Here is an 18,005-nt window from a genome sequence, read left to right as displayed (position 1 = left end):
CTTAAGCTGAGAAACTACAGACTGGGAAACACTTTTGAAGATTTCCATGTTTTATATATGATCAGATCCAGGGTTCCACCCAAATGTACAGCATAGAAATTGGACTATTGGCTGAGAGTACAGTTTACAAATGGTGCCATCACTTCTCTTTGATTTGGTTCAAGTTAACTCAAGTCACGAGCGACCTTAAGATTGGAAACACACTTGTGCATACTAGGATATTTACACAATGTGCAAACCATCAATACCACGAAGGTGATATTGCTTTATTCTCAACACGCACAAAGTAAAATTAAGATTTTAGCAGGACAAGATCACGAGGGAAAACTAGACCCTGAAAAGAAAGACTGTGGTCCATCACAGTCATCTTAGTGGTACACTGTACAAACACCAGTCATTTCACATAATGTTAACAAAATTAAATAATTCAACGGTTAAGTCCAGAACAATGTTCAAAAGGAAGCCAGACCTTCCTGTCTTGCATAAGGCAATAGCATCTGATGGCCACCGCCCGCACGCAGCGCAGCAGCTAAAACATCTGAGGTCAACACATCTGTTAAAGTAACATGATCCGATCAGCTCAAGAGCCAATCACACTAAACACACCTAGAGAGCGAGATGACAGGAAGAACTACAAAACCTGGAAACAGACATCCTTTGAACTCACACACATACACAGACAAAACGTTGCCTGAATCTTTGCGTGTTCAGCCGCTGAGGATGATGAGGAGTGAGGTTTGTTTTTAGTGACTGAGGCTGAGCTGAGAGCTCAGCAGCAGCAGGAACAGTCCATTGGACGCCTGTCCAGCTTCTGTGTCTCCTCGTCACTTGGTTTTCTCCTCCGAGTGCCTCTGCTGCTGCAGACGCTTGGCGTAGCTCTGAGCCATGGAGTTGACGATAGAAATGACAAAGTAGCAGACCATCACCAGCACCACCTTCTCAAACACCCACGACAGCCAGTTGTCATCCTAGAAACATAAGATGATGCCAGGTTACAGTTATTACATCATAAAATGCTTCATGGGGGGGGGGGGGGGGGTGAATTTTAAACGAGGGTCACCCAGAGAGCTGTGATGACTGCTTCAGTCGATATACATCAACTCATACAAGTGTTAGAATCCATAAATGTCACGGTGAGCTGATGTTACAGCTCACACAGGCACACATAAAGAATGATGGTCCTTACCGCTGGGCCACTTTCTCCAGCATGGTGCAGCTTGTTCCTTTGGGCTTCAAGGTACTGGCTGAAGGGCTTCTGCAGGGATGGACCCACCCTGGGCACAGACCTGACATACAAGGCAGCAAAGAAAAGAACAAGTGTCATTCCACTCACCCGCTACCTAACAGGCTGGAGCAGTTATTCCTGATGAGTTGAGCAGCTGCTGACAGCTGGGCCTCCCTAACATCCCTGTCACAGCTTCAGAAGGGCATACAGTTGGGGCCCTTGTCTTGAATCTTCCACCTCCTCAGACCAGGAACTGAGCGAACTGAGTGAAGCAGCAACTCCTCAACCCTCCTTTTATACTCCATTGCCCTCTATAGGAGCTTGTGTCAGCCCCCTCCATGAGGAAGTGAGTCGGCATGATGTCATCACCTTTACCACCATCAGTGCTTTTGGTTGGAAACTTATCAGGGCACACTCATGTCCTTATAAGGTGGTGCAGATTAGCTCATTGGGGGGTCAATCATGTTGCATTTCATCAATTCATCTCATAGCAAGACTGTGATGATGCACTTTTAACCGCTGGTCAGCAAACAGCCTTACTGGGAGAGAAATGCCTTTTCTGGATTTAAAGAAGAGGGCGCGAGACAAACACACTGATTCTAGGTGATCATTCTAAATTAATCAAACATGTTCTGACTCATTTGCATTCACACAGAAACTGCCATGTAATCAGCTTTGTAGTACAGTTCAGTTCCATCAGATGACTGGGACAGAACCAGTATCTTTCTGACCTCAATATAACATCTAATAGAACATAAGGATAAGGATAAATTTAAACGGGGAAATTCACATCTAGTCTTTAGCTTTTAATGATGCTGCTCTTTTGGTAGTGGTGCTGATCTGGGATTTTGTGATATATTCATTTCATCTCAGCCAAGGAGTTTATCTTTTAATCCCATATTTTTTTTTAACCATTGCTAACATCCCCGTAGGAACAGGTGGGAGCATCGATATAGGCAGGAATGTACAGAGGTGTATAGTACTTGGGATGCTCATGACTGTGCCAGCAGTATTCATTCTTTAGGGTGTCATTTTGTGTACTTATGAGCAGAGTTAATCATCTAAAAATCACTGGTTCGAACAGCCGTGGAGGAGGTCTCCCTTACGACTCACCAATGAATCAGAATCAGAATGTTTATTTCACATGTATGACTGTACTTTGAGCATTGCTGGGGTAAGTCTGAACCTCCCCCACACATTTGGCCACCTCTGCTGCAGAAGTGGGCTGGGAAAGGGCTCCAAGTGGGTTCAGGACAGTGGTCAGAGCATCTATTCACACAGCGCCCCCCAAAGAGTGATCAAATCACAGCTGGAGCCGCTTAACACAGACTGGCCACCACAAAATCCACAGGGGAGCAAAATGAGTTCATAAAGAGGAGCTGAGAATGGGACTCACCCCATGAGTGACACCATTTGCTCCACGATGTGTTTGCTGAAGGTGACGATAACAAAGAGTTTCTGTGGGAAGAGAAGGCAGCTTTAGTTTTGGGGAATCAACAGACAACAGGAAAAAGAAAGGTAGGCGCTAAATACAGCAGAAGACCTGTGGACATCAGGTCCAGCACTAACAGTTGTTCCAGGCTGTCACTTCTATATAACCAGTTGGAGAAGATATTAGAACACATCTGTAACTCCTGTGTTTTCCTCTGGTCCTGAAACTGATCAGCCATGAAGCAGCACACACAAGCCTCCTAGACACAATCAGACAGGATATGACACGAGACGCCCCACCCGTACAAAAAACAAACCTGGAGACACACAATCACCCTGGGAGACCTCACTGTCTGCTTAATTTCCCTTTCATAAGTCCACTCTACAGGCGTCCTGCCGGCCCCCAGTGTGAGGGTCTGACAGACGGACCCGTTCACGCAACAATGTTTCCAGAATTGGGTGTAAAAGAGCCACATATGGAGAACAAAAGATGCCAGGAAGTAGCTGGTGGTGATGAAGCAGATCTGTTTAAAGATACCCATCATCCAACAGTGACCATTTTCAAAACAAAGGTAATGAGAATGTGACCTCTCTGGAGTTGAACATTTTGCCTGAAAGGATGTAAATGGGGCCTTGGATTCTTCCCAGCTAGTCACCCTCTGCTTCCAGACCATTAGTCAGTGCCACAGCAGACTCAACAAACCTCTTAGCAATCAAGATTGACTTTAGTTGGTTCATTTTTATGAAGTTAAACTGTTGTCACAAGCCTCCTTCCATTTCATCTGTTCATCTGGGAGTTCTTTAAATGATGCTGATGTCTTTGAAAGCTAAATCTCAAAGGGATTGTGGCAAATCACAGTTCAAATGGACATCATTTAGTCATCCTCTCAGGATCTAAGCTTGGGGTCTGATCGCCGCCCTCCCGCAAGCTCTCAATTGTTTAAAGTGAACCAGTCAGCCGTGTGCACCCTTCTGTTGTCTAGGTCTTGATATGGACAAAGAATCATGATCAGCCGAAGCATCAGATGAGTCATGATGAAAGCCAGGCTCCCTCAGTCACGACTGGTTGAGAACTGAAACTATACCAACCTGAATATGCATCTTTATGATGGCTTTCCCAATCAAAGTGGCACCAAAGAAGGTCCAGAAGGGAACCAGGAAATGACCGCAAGTTATTCCGGCCAGGTCAAACAGAGGATTGGGGATCTAAAGGCACAAAACACACATGAGCAAATAGTATTGTCAGCATTCAACACCTAAATGTGATGAAACTCACAGAAGCACAAGCCAGGATGCCAAAGAACCCCACTTTCTGCACCAGATGCTGGACTCCCAGTTTAGCTCTGGAGGCAAAATCCTGCACAGATTAAATTAATTGTGTGAAAATAAGTTGTGTTCAACAGATGTGTCACAATTTTAAGAAAAGCTTGTTTTGATCCCTTTTCACTTGGAACCAAAAACATCAGTGAAGACAAAGTTTAAAAAACAGTCACAAAGCAAATGAAAGTAGAGTCACCACTAGGTTTATTTGCTGCACAGTGGAGTTGCAGGTGACCTCCACAAATTTAACCTTAATTTAACCTCAATTAATTGAGAATCTCAGTTTCTGTAAAGAGGTGACATCTTTGGGCACAAAAGGCTGTTTTAATTGATTTTGTGTTTTGAAGTTGTTGTGAAAATGGATCAATAACACAAAATATCTGAACTTGCTCCCTCTGCTGTGTCTCTGTGCCACCTCTCAGATGACATTTGACCTTTGATTAGTTTATCAGCCTTAGATAAAATCCCAGCATTGAGAAAACCAGCATTCTTTATTTCTCTTGTAGGGGTACTTGTCTGTGGAAGGGGGGAACCCAGCTGATCTTAGAACTGCCTTTATTAAGTTTATATCTACTTTTTACAACCATTGGCTGTAGATTTGCAATGATTATGCGTGGGAGGGTTTTCTCTGTGCTTCTTCTTGACCATAGTCTAAAGTATTTTACTGATAATTAACAACAGTCTTCCCCCCAGAACTGCAGAACAGCTCAATGATTAGCCACAGCTACTAGCTTACTTAGGAAATATGTCTATGCCACCGGTTACTAGAGGGCGCATTGGCTCTTTCACTTCCTTCATTGTTACTTTTATAGCGGTGAAGATGTTTATATAGTGCTTTGAGCAGAACAGTAAAAGAGAACCCACAACCAAAGTAGCTGCTTTGAAAAATCATAATAAATGTGAAATAACTGAAAAACACTAACATGACTGGTGTTTCTCATTATTTGCTCAGGGTGCTTCTGGGTAATGTGTGAAATGATAAAATTTTAGATCCAAGGATGTAAAAGGAGACCCGAGCAGTTGGGTGAGAGTCTGATCAATGGCTCTTTGTGTTCTGCTGACTCAGCATTTAATCTCACATGACTGCAGTCATGTGAACATCGTTCATGACCCAACTGACATTTAAATTAGAGGTGGTTGAACAGAAAAAGTGAGAGAAGAAGAGAGCGCCAGCGTAGCCCAACTGAAGGGTGATTAAAGGGGAGTCGTGCTCACAATGACTCACCCGCCACCAGATCATTTACTGGAAGTACAGGGGAGGGGCTTCACTGAAGTCACATGCCTCTTCAAGACCAATCAAAGGACGCTTTTTAAAGACACCACGTTCGCTATGACTATAAAGGATGCTTCTGGCACCTGTGTTCAGCTGAACACTTGCATGTACGCGTTTGTGCATCCCTGACCTGAGCACCCTGAGCCTGCTCTAGCATCTCCTCAAACTCCTCATAGTCTTCATCATCTGGATCAGCCCCTGACTGACGCGCCGCTCTGGCCATGAAGTATGGAGGCAGCTCTCCGATGGCCGTGCCGGCTCCCTACAACAGCAAGAAGACACGTCATTTCAGCCTCATTCCTTAAGAAGCACCTAGCTGCTCTATTATTTAAGGTATGGCAAGATCATTAGTAGCTTCGCACATTCTAGAAGATAAAAAACAATCCGCTCTTAAAGCCTTGAACAAAGATCATTGACATTTTCACTACTGGCATGGTGACCCACTGTTATTCTACTTTTACTCACCCACATGCACGCCTCCAAGCGAACTTTTGACATGATTGAGAAAAGGGAGATGCTTTCCTCCATCACTCCATCCTGGGGGCAGACAATCTGGTCTGGATATGGTGGTTCTGGGAAATCTGTGGAGCCGCACTCGTACGCCGCCAGAGTCACTGATGCTATGTGAGGACCCTGAGGGAGAGATGGAACAGAAAACCTAACACCAGCAACTGTTTTACACCAGCAAGGCAGGCCACACTTCATGGTGCTTCACATATAACCTAAAGCTACAGTAGTTAAGCATACACAGACCAGGGAGTGACCCATCTGTGTGGCAGGTGGGTCATTTGTGAGGAGATGGTGAGACACCTGGCCTTAACACCAGCTGCACCACCTGGACCACAACAGAAGCACTCTATTATGATTCTCCAACATGATCCAGGGAGCAATAACGCTGGATTGACACTTCACAATTAGTCTGTGATGACTGCAGCACCCCGCCAGGACACCCAGCAACTCGCTCTGCTCTATCATCAAACAGGAGGCTTCTTACACTTCACAAAACTCTCTGTTTCAGCCAAAGACTCTTGTAATGTGTTCATAACACCTGGCGTCAAGCTACCATGATCTCACCAGCACATATGTGCAACATCATCACTAAAATAACACCAATAACTGTTACTGAAATCCTAAAGCTCCCAACAATTCAAAGACGCCCAACATTTACACCTCAAAAACATAATTTTACCATGATAATGGTTGTCAAGTTTTGGAAAATAGTCAAAATTAAACAAAACTCCAAGCAAAGGCAGTCAAGCTCCTTCTTGACAGTGACCTCAGTGGTATGACTAGAAGACCAGCATGTGGAAATTACCTCCAAATTTAAGATGATGAGTCAGGTGGTGCTGGCCTATGGAGCCCTGTTCCCACGAGCACTGTGATCTCATCCTCCTTAGGGATTTTCTTACTGCTTGAAGACTGAGGTAACTGCAAATCTGCTGATGGTATGTCAGTTTTTCCCTTTAACATTAAAACTGAGGGACTCCATCAACAGATGACATCAACATGGAACAATCAGCAGTGACAGAAACATCTAAAGATCTCAGTGAGAAGGCCAGAAGCAGAAGTATCAGGAGCAGAGACCGTTGCTCATGTCAACACAGCAAAATTGAGTATTCAGTGAAAGTCAGGAAAAGGGACTAAAAGCCTGTAGGTGGACCAAATCTTATGTTGCCATTGCCAACATAAAGATATGTTGGTGCTGTGAAATAAACCGTTGGAATGTTCGCTCAACAATGGGCACAGTACTAAGTTACAACCATTAAAACTCTGACAGGATCATCTTTCCCAGTACATCATTAGAATGGAAATGAGTGAGGCAGCCAACCAACATCTGCTCTAGTTCTACGGATCAGAAGCCACATCATCGCCTTCAAGCAGAACATAGACCATTTCTTCCCTTCTCTCATTTTACCACAACCAAGACAAATGATACACGTGCTGAGTCAGTCAAACCGGCTGGGAAGGTCAGCCAGGGGAAAAGTACACTTTTAATTCAGTTAGGATCTAAGCAAACACAATGAATGCATGGGCGTGTGAGACAGTGGGTGTGTGTATGTGGGGGATAGGGGGGTTGAGGGACAGAGAGAAAAATAAGGGCGGGGGGAGAGTGGGAGACAGGGAGAAAAATAAGGGGAGGGAGGAATAAAATAGAGAGGGAGACAGAGAGAGAAATGAGGGAGAGAGGGGAGAGAGGAGCGAGAGGAGAAAGAGCAGAGAGGAGAGGGGGAAAAGCCAGAGGGAGAGAGGAGAGACAGAGAGAGACCACCCACTGACAACAGTGGGTGACACTTTCACTTGAAGAGTAAATCCAGTAAATTGAACCAAGTTCATTTATTCCAAAGCCACATGAGTGTGAAAGCAGACCTAAGATGACAGTTCTGCATTCATGATTCCAGGATAAAGATCTAGGGGCTGCATGTGGATGAGATTTTCATGTGATATTTACCTCCTGAGAAAGAAGATCATTGAACGATGCAACTGCATCCTAACCTGGTCAAGGACCTACTGTTTACATTTTCCCAACTGACATAAGCATGCTCACCAGATAGAGGAGGAAGGTATGCAGACCGGTGCCCAGTCCGACTGATGATAGGATCCCCAGGCCAACCCAGTAGGCACACCAGAGGATCCTCTTCTCCATGTACTGGACATACTTCAGTGAACAGGGTGACATAAGAAAACATCATTCAACTGTATTGGCTGATTTAGGAGAAGGTTTTACATTTTATGGAGATTCTAACAGTCTTTAGGGTTCCAGAGTTATGAGTTAAAAAACACCACTCATTTTCCCACTCCTTCAAATAGGACTGGGAGCAGAACTTTCAACCAAGTCAGAGTATGATCTGTAATAATGTCATTATCTGGAGCCTCTTACCTGTAACCTTTAAACACTTTCCTGATAGAGCAACGGTGTTGATTATTAACACAATTTAAAATAAAGACTAAAAGTCTTGCCTGTTGGTGTGCTCCCTCGGTGTAGTAGGCCAGGAAGAACAGAGCAAAAATCACCAAAACCAGGACCACAGCTCCTCGTCGCTGCCAAAGTCTAAACAGGAAGGAAAGAAAACCATTTGAAAATATTCAAACTTCATAAACGCTAACACAATTCATATCCAGCTCTTGTGTAGATCTCTGAGGGGGTTGAAAACTGAAACAGCTTTAATCTTTTCTGACTACTGTTTGTTGAGGTCAGATGGTACATTGTCATAGTGCAAACACAAGCTTCCTGCAGGGCTTCTTACTTCAAGGTCCACTCCTTAACCTCCATGAGGGTTTCCAGGAGAAAATAATGCAGCGTGGTCAGAGGCCTCTTCCACAGCACCAGGGACAGGCGCTCCTCCCTGTCCTTCTGTCGCCTCTCTTTCATGGCAGAGTCTGGAAAACAAGCACAGATACACTCAATCACTGCTTCCTGTTTAACTGCTGAATGTAGATGCATTTCTGGGTTGGGTTTGTGGTTCGAACTGACAGAAAGAACTCTTTCAGCTCCTGATAACAGCCAGTCAGGGACTTATCATTCTCTGTCATCGGTTATTGCCCAACCTTGACATGAAGACGCAATGGAGGCAATAGGAACGTTCCCACTCTGCTGTCATGAAGCTGAACGTTGCTAAACTAACCTGCAGACTTGCCGTTCTGCCCGTCTTTAGCCCCGGACGATTTCTTGGCTCGGGCACAGCTCTCTCCGTTGGCTGCCATGTCAAACACGGTCCGCGTCTCTATCACACAGTGACAGTCGCTGACTTACAGAGTCCTCTTCGCTAATGTTTTACTCACTTCAGAGCAATATTAAAGGACACGGGCTCATGCCAAAAACATAGTTATCATCATTTATTGTCTTTCTGTGACATGTTCGATATGACCTGCTCATTCGATGCCTGAACAAGCCGGCGGGCATCGCGCTTGACTTTAGAGGAAAAATATAACATATGTACGAAAAATAATTATGTGAAGGCAGCAAGTTGTTTGCTTGTATCGCAACTATAAAATAGTGCGATGTGTAGCAACAATTAGACGACAGGTGAGCAGAAGCGATGTTTTCGACATGCTAACCGGTTAGCCAACATGCTAAGTGAGACCGGGACGACGTCGCTCTTTTCTATGTCAAATTCATAATTTAAAAAAATATTACAACAGCCTCACTTTAATGAATTATCTAACATTGTTCACAGGCGTCGAGCTGTTTGGGTATTATATATACCTGGTTTAAAGTTGAAACATGCCTGTTTTGAGAAAATTAAATGACAACGTACCTCTTTCCTGAGCTTTTAACCCGGAAACAAATGATGACGTCAAATTAAGAGCGAAGTAGTCTTTTTCCCCCCTGTATAAATGTGTTACGTTGATCTACAGCTCAATCCCCATCTTCGCATCGCTAAGGATGAGAAAAATCCCAGGTGTTGTCTTTCAATCTCAATACCTAACTCTGAAAACGCAAGCCGTTACAGAAAAACTTTTATTTTGAAATGGTGCTAATGACGTATTTCTGTGAGCAGCGCTTGGGGTCCAATCGGCGACTGCCAGATTTACTGTTTTACCAGATGTCCTCTCATTTCATATTCTTTCAATATACACGAAATATGTAAGCTGTTTTTCTGCTGAGAATGGGATGAAAACTGTCAAAAGCAGGTTGCTTTCAGAAAATGTAAAACTCTAAGTGGACGATGAAGAAATGTGTCACTATTTTTGCATCCATGAGCTGACTCATGCCTCAGCACACTTGAGTAGGCTGGGACAGTGGGACTCACACTGAGCAATGCTTTATTACAACAAATAACACATCATTTGGAATAATGCACAATTTTCATGTGTATATCACAAATTAAATATATAATTGTCATCAACTTCACAGTTAATCTTTTAATTAGATTTCAATGAGCATGTCAGGTTTAGTCAAGAGCATGTTTCATACTGCCAACAAACCAACATGTCAGTCTCGGATGCTTTTAACAGCATGTGGTTGATTAAAAACTAACTTTGTTTCATGACAAGCACAAAACAATGATTTTTAAAAAGTCTTAGTATAGTAATACTAAAGTAACAAGGAAAACAAAGTGCCAAAGTTGTCCTTCTCTTGCTGCATCTAACAGGATTTGCGTAGATTACATACTCTGGAAAGAAGACAATGAAATCAAAGTCCCTCATTGGCTGAAGGGAGTTTTACAGCTCATCAGGTCACTAATAAGGAACCACAGGCACTGGTTTCACAGATGGCTTGTTCTATTCCCGGAGAGTAACTTAAGCAGGTCATGATAAGGTAGTCCTTCCTTGTTGCTACGTCAACTTTCACTCGTCATAATGAAGTGAGGACAGGAACTTTTCCACATCCAGGTCATCAGGAAAACAATCCATGAGCTTCTTCCTTTCCTGCAGAGTTAAACCAAAATTCAGAATTACTCTCAGCAGACAGGATTCACAGCATCAAAAAAGCCCCCAAACTTTATTTTCTGTCTACATTCCCTCACGAGCACTGGGGAGTGCAGGTGAATGCAGGTCTTTCCCAATTTCTCCAAACGGTGACTTGTTTTAGTGGCCCTTGCTCTCTACCCACACCCACTCAGAAGTGGAAGTGTGCAAAGTTTGACTATAATTACATATCGCAGAGGTGGTCATTACCATTTTGAGGCACACAGTAAATGTTCTCTTTAATGTAAATCCTGTTAGACAACTACAGTAGAAGATTTAAATAAATAGTTTAGTTCTTCCATTGTGGGTTGATCAGGGGAGACAAAGGCAGTGAGTCGTTGCTGTGCTGTACCATCACGTCACCCAAGACAAGAACTGACTTGACTTTATCCAAAGAAGGGTTAGGTAACCCTAACCCAAAGCAAATAATTGGGGGAAAACATTTGTGTCATACTCACCCGATCTTTTTTTGCAGGTGGGGTGTCTGTCGGAGAAGTCAATTTGCGTTTCTTGGAATTCTTTGAGCTTGAGGGAATTTTGTCTCCTACGCCATCCTGGCGTAGGCTGTCCTTTAGTGGAGTGCCTGTCCTGGCAATGGTGGCACGAGAAAGAATCATGAGAGTGTGAGCAGCCATATTGATGCTGTTTTCGCTGCCAGCCTCACTGACTGGACTGCTGGAGGGAACTTCTGGAGTGTTTGGAGGCAGCAAATGCTTGGGAGTCCCTTCTCCGTCTTTACCCTTCTTCTGACGGCCTGGAGTTCTGGGAACGTTAGTGGATTCTTCTTGGTTGTGACTGGGATGTTCTGAGGGAGAGTGGTGTCCCTGGATGTCATGTAGCATCTCTGCTGCCTGTTTGGCCAGGGAGCTGGTCTTTGAGGGAGCTTTGGGGGTCTTGGGCTGGGTATCAGGTATGTTCTGGGCAGCAGCCTGGGGGCTGAAGGATTTTGCTGATGAAGAAGATGGTGCCTGCTGCTCTTCAACGGTGTCTTTGACTTCATTCTCCTTGTTTGCCGTTACATTGTGTACTTCCTGTAAGGGGGCTTTCTTTTCCACACATCCCTCCCGTGGTTTAGCCAGAACCTTTCCTGGAGGTTCTTTCTGGCTGCTCTCCTCTTTTCCCCCATTTCTTTCAGAATCAGAGGACACCGGCCTGGAACTCTGATCCTCTTTGGCCCCATCAGCATCCTCTTCATTGTGTTTCCTGACAACAGATTTAGATCTCCCTTCTGAATCTGAACGTTTTCCATTCTTCTGTTCTGAAGAATCCATCTCTTCAGTACGTATATTATGCTCTAGTTTCTGAATGTGCTTTTCAAAAGGGTCTTTTGTCTTATCTAGCTCCTTCATGTTTTTCTCTTCAGTCTGGGGTTCCTTCAGGCACCTGACCGGCTGCAACCTCCGCTTGGGTCTATTGCCACCCAAAATATTGGGCCTGGTACGAGTGACATGCACAATGTCTTTCTTAGGCTGCAGAGATGATTGTGATATTGGAGTATTCGAAGATGGAGGTAAGGTGGAGATTGTGTTTTTTTGTGGCCGATCTTCACCAGAAGACTCAAAACACAAAATTCTCTTATGTTTAGTTCCTGCTGGCACCTTCTGCTGGCCCTTGTTTTCAGCCGCCAGAGGTTTAGCAGATGTGTCAACTTGCTCGGTGCCTGAAATCCAGAGGAGCAAATTAAAGTCTGTCAAAAGGACATTCTCCGATAACTGTGTGAGGATATCACCGTTATAAATGACTCAAATTCCTCACTAAAAAGACTGATAATGACAAAGTCTACCTGCTGTCTCCATGCTGCCACACATTCTGAGAGAAGGGAATTGAACTCGCAACCAAGACTGAACAGTCAGGTGACTTGAATGTCATAGTCCACCTTTAAATGTGTGGCAGGGGAGTTATTTTATTACTATACATGTTAGAACTTACCAGTAGTAGAAAACGGGACTGACACTGTGGGAGAGTTGGAGCTCACACTGACTGGTGGCTGTACTGGAACAGCATTTTGTATTGTGACAAACTGTTAAAAAAAATAAGACACTGCTCATAGGTTTTGCTGTTTAGGACCTTTAAATAAACCTCAATCCTCAATTAGTTTACAGTAAGTACAGCTCAAACTCCTCTGTTCCAAAAGCCTGTTGGGTCAGAAATGATGTCCACACATTTGATGCTGAGTCTCTAAAGCTTAGAAATAGTGAGAATACAAACTTAAAGTGTGTTCAAGGAGTTATTCACTTTGAAACCAAATGTGTGTGATATTGTTTAAGATATGAAATAATCCACTTGGTTGAATATTCTAGTTTGGAACAGTTTACTACTGCAAATCTTGAAGGAAAGCTTTTAGCAACAGCAGTGGGTTCTGCTTCTGGAAAAGAAGGAAAAAGCAGAACTGTGTGTTCACATTGTATTACCTGACTATGCACCATCTGGACTGGCCCCATGGCATTCTGGCCCATAACAGACACGGGAAGCATCACTGGCTTAGCTGGTGATGGTAGGATGAATGTCGATCCTGCACATAAAGAACCAGTTTAAAAACATCATCGCTTCAATAATGACAATATAAAATAAGCCCCCCAATGGTATTAACCTAACTCATAACACTGTAAAATTGCAACCCTTAATGTCCTCTGCCAGAATTTCTGCTGGCTCTAAATTCTTTTAGAGAGGTGCATCAAATTTGCTGTTTTTTTCTTACCTGCGGTATAGCTTGGAGAGCTAGCTTGTGCAGGGACACCATACTGGCTGAAAGGTGAAGGCCCCTTTGACACACCAGCAGACAGGAGCACCTGCCGTGTTGCAGCATTGGTATTTGGTGTTTCAGTCACAAGGATGTAGCTGGCAGGAGCTCCTTGGACAGCAGGCACGGTGGTGTCCAGGGGTAACTGAATAATATAGTTCTGCTGAACTTGTTGTGCCCCAGTTAATGGGGATGCTACTAAAGTCCCAGACATACTTCCCAGAGGATTTACCTGTCCCTCTGATGTTTGTAGACCACTCACAGCCTGTGCAACCTCATCTGAAAAGATCCTTGGTGTGCCAGGCACCCCAGGTGACTTATCTGGTGAGGACAGGTAGATGGTGGGTATTTTTTCTCCAGAAATACTGGAAACTGCTTGACTTAGGGCTGGGTCACTGGAGGATTCCTCATCTTTGTCATCACTGATGATGATCTTTAAAGACACTACACTGGCATCATCTCCAGGCTTGCTTGTTCCCAACTGATTAGGAGGAAGATCGTGAGCTGCACGGGATGCTTTAGAACAGGTGGGGGCTGTTGAACAAGTGGGGGGTGCAGATGAAGCCAGTACTGATGAGGCGTTAGTTGTAATAAGTCCCACAGAGGTAGAAACAGTTTTGGAGTCAGGTGCCGCTGTAAAAAGTGAACTGGTGAAAAGTGATGAGGCAGATTCAGGTGATGACGAGCAACTTAACATTGGCTGTGTGTTTCCTTCTTTGACTGAAGTTGCTGTTTGAGGTAGATTAGAAGCTGCAGCTGGAAAACTGTTTAACTCCTCCGTGACAGGAACCACGTTGGTGCAGCCGTGACTCTGGGTCACTGTCACAGGCTCAGACTGGCCTTTAAAAGGTTGTGTTTGTGCATTCTCCAGTGTTTGGTCTGAATTACATAGTGGTGGGAATTCAGGCACAGCAAATGCAGCAGCAATAATTGAAGAAGGTGTAGTTGATGGAGAGATGGCAGTGGAGGTGGAGCTGCTGTCCTTTAACACAGACTTCTGAACAGCGGTACTGTCAGGAGGAGGTGGAGGCATGTCCAGTGGTTCATTTGTATCCATCGGCGCTACAAACACACTATCAGTGGGAGGTGAGTGTTTAGATTTGCTGCTCTTTTCGGCTGCGTTGGTCACTGTGGCCTCCCCTTGACTCACTAAGAGTCTGGCTGAACTGTTTTCAATTCTTGATGATCGGCCACTCGGACGAAGGATGGTTTTCTTTAACGAGGTTGAAGTCTTTCTAACCTTGCGATCTTGGCCAGCCTTCTTCTTCACCATGGTCAATGTTGTGTCCACAGCCTCAAGATTCATGTTTGTATTACCTTAAAAAAACAGACACCATCTTCCACTTAACAAGGTGCAAAAATCCACATTACATTATAAATGACACACAAAGTCATTTTGACTTCCTTTTCTTGACAAAGGAAAACTTGTGTCTCTTCTTGTTGGAGAGTAGATAAGAAGACTACCTGGATACTCACTCTGAAGGGGCTTGACCACAGCTGAAGGTGTTGCACATTCCTCTACAAAGCAATAACTAACTCCATCACCTGGTTCTGCATCTGTAAATTTAGTTTTGTCTGGAATCACACATTATGCGACAATCTGTTACAAAACAACTCTACTGCATTCCATACACAAGCAAACAAAGTTGCTATAGTTACTGGGATCAAAGAGTTCATAGAGGGCCTGAAAAGCTGGGTCAGACTCCGTCTGTTCCAAAATGTCATGGATTGCATCATCACTCATATGGATTTCTCCCTGTAAAGGATGACATCCATCACTGCTCATGGAAAACGAGCAACAACAACAAAAAACAAATAAAGCACCTCCAATCCTAAAATTTCATCTATGGACTGGTCTGCCTCCAGCGTAGTTGTTGAGGGCTTTGATATTTGGGGCACAGGATCGCTGATATCAGAGAGGAAGAAACAGTCGTGTCACCCTGTTGTTAGCCAGTGCAAAAACAATCATCTCATCACACATCAGTTCCGTCTTACCTTGCAAGGATTTTGTTGATGTTTTCAGCAAGTTTCTCCTGTAGTGATCTGTCCCCCAACATCTTATCACGTGCATTTTGTATAACAAGTTGCTGTAAAGATTTGCACGAGGGAAGAGGTCAGAAAACACACAGACAGTAACCATCTGAGCTTAAGCTGCAGTGTATTCAGGACAGAGATCGGCTGCTCATCTGATGCACAAAACCTCCACCTGCCTAGCTACGATGTAAAACCCACATCAGCTTTTCAGAAATCCTTTAGGCCTTTAAGATCATCTTCATATTACACCTGATTAACCTTAAAAATATTCACTGTTTATTCTTGGGGAGGAGCTGCCACCACCACATTGAATTATTGATAAATTTAGGATATGGTGGCTGAACATCTAGAACTTAAACTGGAGGGTTTTTAGAAAATTCAACTAATTTGTTTTAGTTTTATCATGTTGAAAACACTCATGTAAATGCCAACAACAATGCTTTGACACAAATAAAGATCAGTATTAAAGTCTTAATTAAACCATGTATAAATAAATCTGCTTACTGGAAAGTTCTCATCAACTACTTCCTCAAGCTGGGGATCTGCAGTGCTTCCACTGATGGCTGTGGAACATCTGTTAGCAGCACCGGCCACCCCTGCAGCAGCAGCTCTCTTCCTGGGAGTGTCCCTAGGGACACAGGCAAGTAAATTCTCTTACTAGATTAAATACACATGCTTTTTAACAGTGTGATATCTCTTGTTGGTGTGTCTCAACTAAACAGACTGTTGAAAATGGTCATATACCAACAATAAAGACTCACCATTTCCGTCGTCCAGGAGACATTGGGCTTGAAGGTAACCTTTGCTCTGAAATAACCATCTGTGCCACACAATCCCCTGAAATAACTGTCATGGCACAAAAATCAACAAAGGCAGAAAAGCTAGAATGAGCAGATGTTATTAGTTATCATCACCGTCAATGTAGCTGCCAGTTTCTCAACCGCATCTATTCAATCTGTTTTTTAAACTAAAAACAGTTACAATGTGAGCCGATTTGTGATGACAGTTCTGAGAGCAGCTGTGTTACAAAAAGCCAAACTGCATACACTGTAAAGTCCAATTAAACAGGAGCACAGAGAAAACAATGGGGATGGTGGCTGTATTTGTATATACAAAAACTACTGGCCCCTTTCCATCAACTGTATGCTGTCTGATACTCACTGGGCACGTTTAGCCTGACATCTTGGGTCTGTTGATGTGCAGCAGGGGTGATAGCCATACGCATGGGTGGAGCAGCAGAGCTCAAAGGTGTAGAGTGACTAAGGAAGCCCTGGGAGGTGTTCGTGGGACTGACGATGGAACTAGTTTCAGAAACAGATGAGCAGACGATGGTGCTCGGTGAAGCCACTGTGAGGACTCGTTGCCTGGCCATGTTTGCCACTCCAATACGTGAACGCGCTGCAAAGAACAAGGTCGAATTCAAAGTTAAACTCGGAATTCAGCATGACGGAGGATACTTTGGCATAGTATACACATCACTCTGTATTAGGGGGTTTCAAATTTTATGCTTATCCTTCAACCATCACTGTCTGCAATAGAAAATTAAATGAAAAACAAACTTGCTTCTTTGGCATGCTGATATAACTGGAGAGTTCTGCAATGACCTGCAGAAAGATACAGGACAAATCCATAAATTTGAATTGTATAAACCTCAAGGGACTACATCATTGGAAAGATGAGGTTCTTTACTTAATCTGATTCAGAGTGAAATCGAGCTTTTTCCACAATGAAGTCATCACAGCTGGTACTTCGTGATGAGACTCTGTTGAGAGACAATAATATAAGGAATCAACGAGGAATCTATTGTAACCAGAAGTCCTTGTAAGTGAAACACCGCCTGCTGATCTCACCTTTAGTTTTGGTCGCCACATACTCGTTTAAAATGGTTGTTAAACCTTTCCCAAAGATGGACTATGAGGGGACAATAACACACGTTTCACAATGTCCAACACTCGTTTGGCAGGTATGTGAGGTAAAGGACTTACAAACAGGCAGGCGGGGATGGTCCCATCTCCTGTGGTGTGGTCCGAATACTCCTTCAGATTTGGACTCTCATGGACGAAAGCTTGGCTCGTCGCCGACAGCCCCTCTTCTTGGAGGTAGCCTGAGGAACAACAGGCATCGAAATTAAACTAACTGGCCGTCTCGACTCTAGGTTATATATCTACCATCTAAATGAACCGATTCGTCAGCTTTGAAGGACTTGATTTCGTTTTACAGATTAAAACACGGTTAGCTAATGCTAAAGATTTGCTTCACAAATACTGACCGAGAACAAGCCGAGCGACGTCAGAAGGTAACAACATGGCTGCCGTATATTTAAAAATACGTGCGTAGCAAGTCAGTGGTGGCTACATGCTCGGCAGAAGTCTCTCATACTTGATTAAATTAAAACTCCAGCTATTATTGTGAAGATGTTCTGAAGACACAGCTGCTCAGCCAAAAGGCGGGGAACTCAAGTACGCACGACCCGGAAGTTTCAAAAAGCAATATACCGCGTGGAATTGTGGTAGTTGTAGTCTTTTCCACAAATATAACGCTCCAAATAGCCAGGTTCCAGCTATAGAGACGCG

General features: G+C 43.8%; 2 protein-coding genes and 1 long non-coding RNA gene across 9 annotated transcripts; 1 reads left to right on the top strand and 2 right to left on the bottom strand.

Annotated features, from left to right (window-relative positions):
• Positions 1–32: 32 nt before the first annotated feature.
• Positions 33–9,655, bottom strand: vmp1 (vacuole membrane protein 1). Of its 3 annotated transcripts, none has more exons than XM_003968285.3 (12): positions 9,506–9,652; positions 8,873–8,971; positions 8,495–8,627; positions 8,208–8,298; positions 7,795–7,905; positions 5,715–5,882; positions 5,380–5,511; positions 3,933–4,013; positions 3,746–3,862; positions 2,622–2,683; positions 1,187–1,286; positions 33–968 (listed from the first exon to the last, which is right to left on the bottom strand). In XM_003968285.3, exons 2-12 carry the CDS (start codon positions 8,949–8,951, stop codon positions 825–827), a joined length of 1,218 nt encoding a protein of 405 aa, XP_003968334.1. In that variant the 5' UTR covers positions 8,952–8,971; positions 9,506–9,652; the 3' UTR covers positions 33–824. The 3 variants fall into 3 exon arrangements, with proteins under 3 accessions (XP_003968334.1, XP_011606568.1, XP_011606569.1); XM_011608266.2 differs by lacking the exon at positions 9,506–9,652 and adding an exon at positions 9,454–9,489 and having other exon boundaries at positions 686–968; XM_011608267.2 differs by lacking the exon at positions 8,873–8,971 and having other exon boundaries at positions 686–968; positions 9,506–9,655.
• On the top strand, positions 5,441–6,488 carry LOC115251391 (uncharacterized). The gene is made up of 2 exons (XR_003889932.1): positions 5,441–5,582; positions 5,734–6,488. It is a non-coding gene; the product is annotated as an uncharacterized lncRNA (long non-coding RNA).
• A 322-nt stretch (positions 9,656–9,977) lies between the features above and the next one.
• npat (nuclear protein, ataxia-telangiectasia locus) lies at positions 9,978–17,901 on the bottom strand. 5 transcript variants are annotated; one of them, XM_011608265.2, is made up of 17 exons: positions 17,702–17,901; positions 17,418–17,536; positions 17,283–17,343; positions 17,122–17,194; positions 16,996–17,036; positions 16,594–16,830; positions 16,194–16,278; positions 15,937–16,060; positions 15,394–15,485; positions 15,223–15,304; positions 15,058–15,154; positions 14,863–14,973; positions 13,357–14,715; positions 13,070–13,170; positions 12,588–12,678; positions 11,117–12,318; positions 9,978–10,619 (listed from the first exon to the last, which is right to left on the bottom strand). In XM_011608265.2, exons 1-17 carry the CDS (start codon positions 17,736–17,738, stop codon positions 10,539–10,541), a joined length of 3,993 nt encoding a protein of 1,330 aa, XP_011606567.2. In that variant the 5' UTR covers positions 17,739–17,901; the 3' UTR covers positions 9,978–10,538. The 5 variants fall into 5 exon arrangements, with proteins under 5 accessions (XP_011606567.2, XP_029699670.1, XP_029699671.1 ...); XM_029843810.1 differs by having other exon boundaries at positions 14,875–14,973; XM_029843811.1 differs by having other exon boundaries at positions 14,863–14,955.
• Positions 17,902–18,005: the final 104 nt, after the last annotated feature.

This window comes from Takifugu rubripes, chromosome 11 (assembly GCF_901000725.2).
Source record: "Takifugu rubripes chromosome 11, fTakRub1.2, whole genome shotgun sequence".
Lineage (NCBI taxonomy): Eukaryota > Metazoa > Chordata > Actinopteri > Tetraodontiformes > Tetraodontidae > Takifugu > Takifugu rubripes.
This window is presented reverse-complemented; position numbering and strand designations above follow the sequence as displayed.

Excerpts from the sequence above, each read along its gene's own strand:
- vmp1 (XM_003968285.3), bottom strand. The coding sequence starts at position 8,951 with ATGGCAGCCAACGGAGAGAGCTGTGCCCGAGCCAAGAAATCGTCCGGG. Across the intron at positions 8,299-8,494 it reads GTTAAGGAGTGGACCTTGAA|ACTTTGGCAGCGACGAGGAG; the intron begins GTAAGAAGCCCT and ends CTTCCTGTTTAG. Across the intron at positions 5,883-7,794 it reads ATACCTTCCTCCTCTATCTG|GGTCCTCACATAGCATCAGT; the intron begins GTGAGCATGCTT and ends TCTCTCCCTCAG.
- npat (XM_011608265.2), bottom strand. The coding sequence starts at position 17,738 with ATGTTGTTACCTTCTGACGTCGCTCGGCTTGTTCTCG. Across the intron at positions 17,037-17,121 it reads TTCACTCTGAATCAGATTAA|GTCATTGCAGAACTCTCCAG; the intron begins GTAAAGAACCTC and ends ATCTTTCTGCAG. Across the intron at positions 14,974-15,057 it reads CTATGAACTCTTTGATCCCA|ACAAAACTAAATTTACAGAT; the intron begins GTAACTATAGCA and ends GTGTGATTCCAG.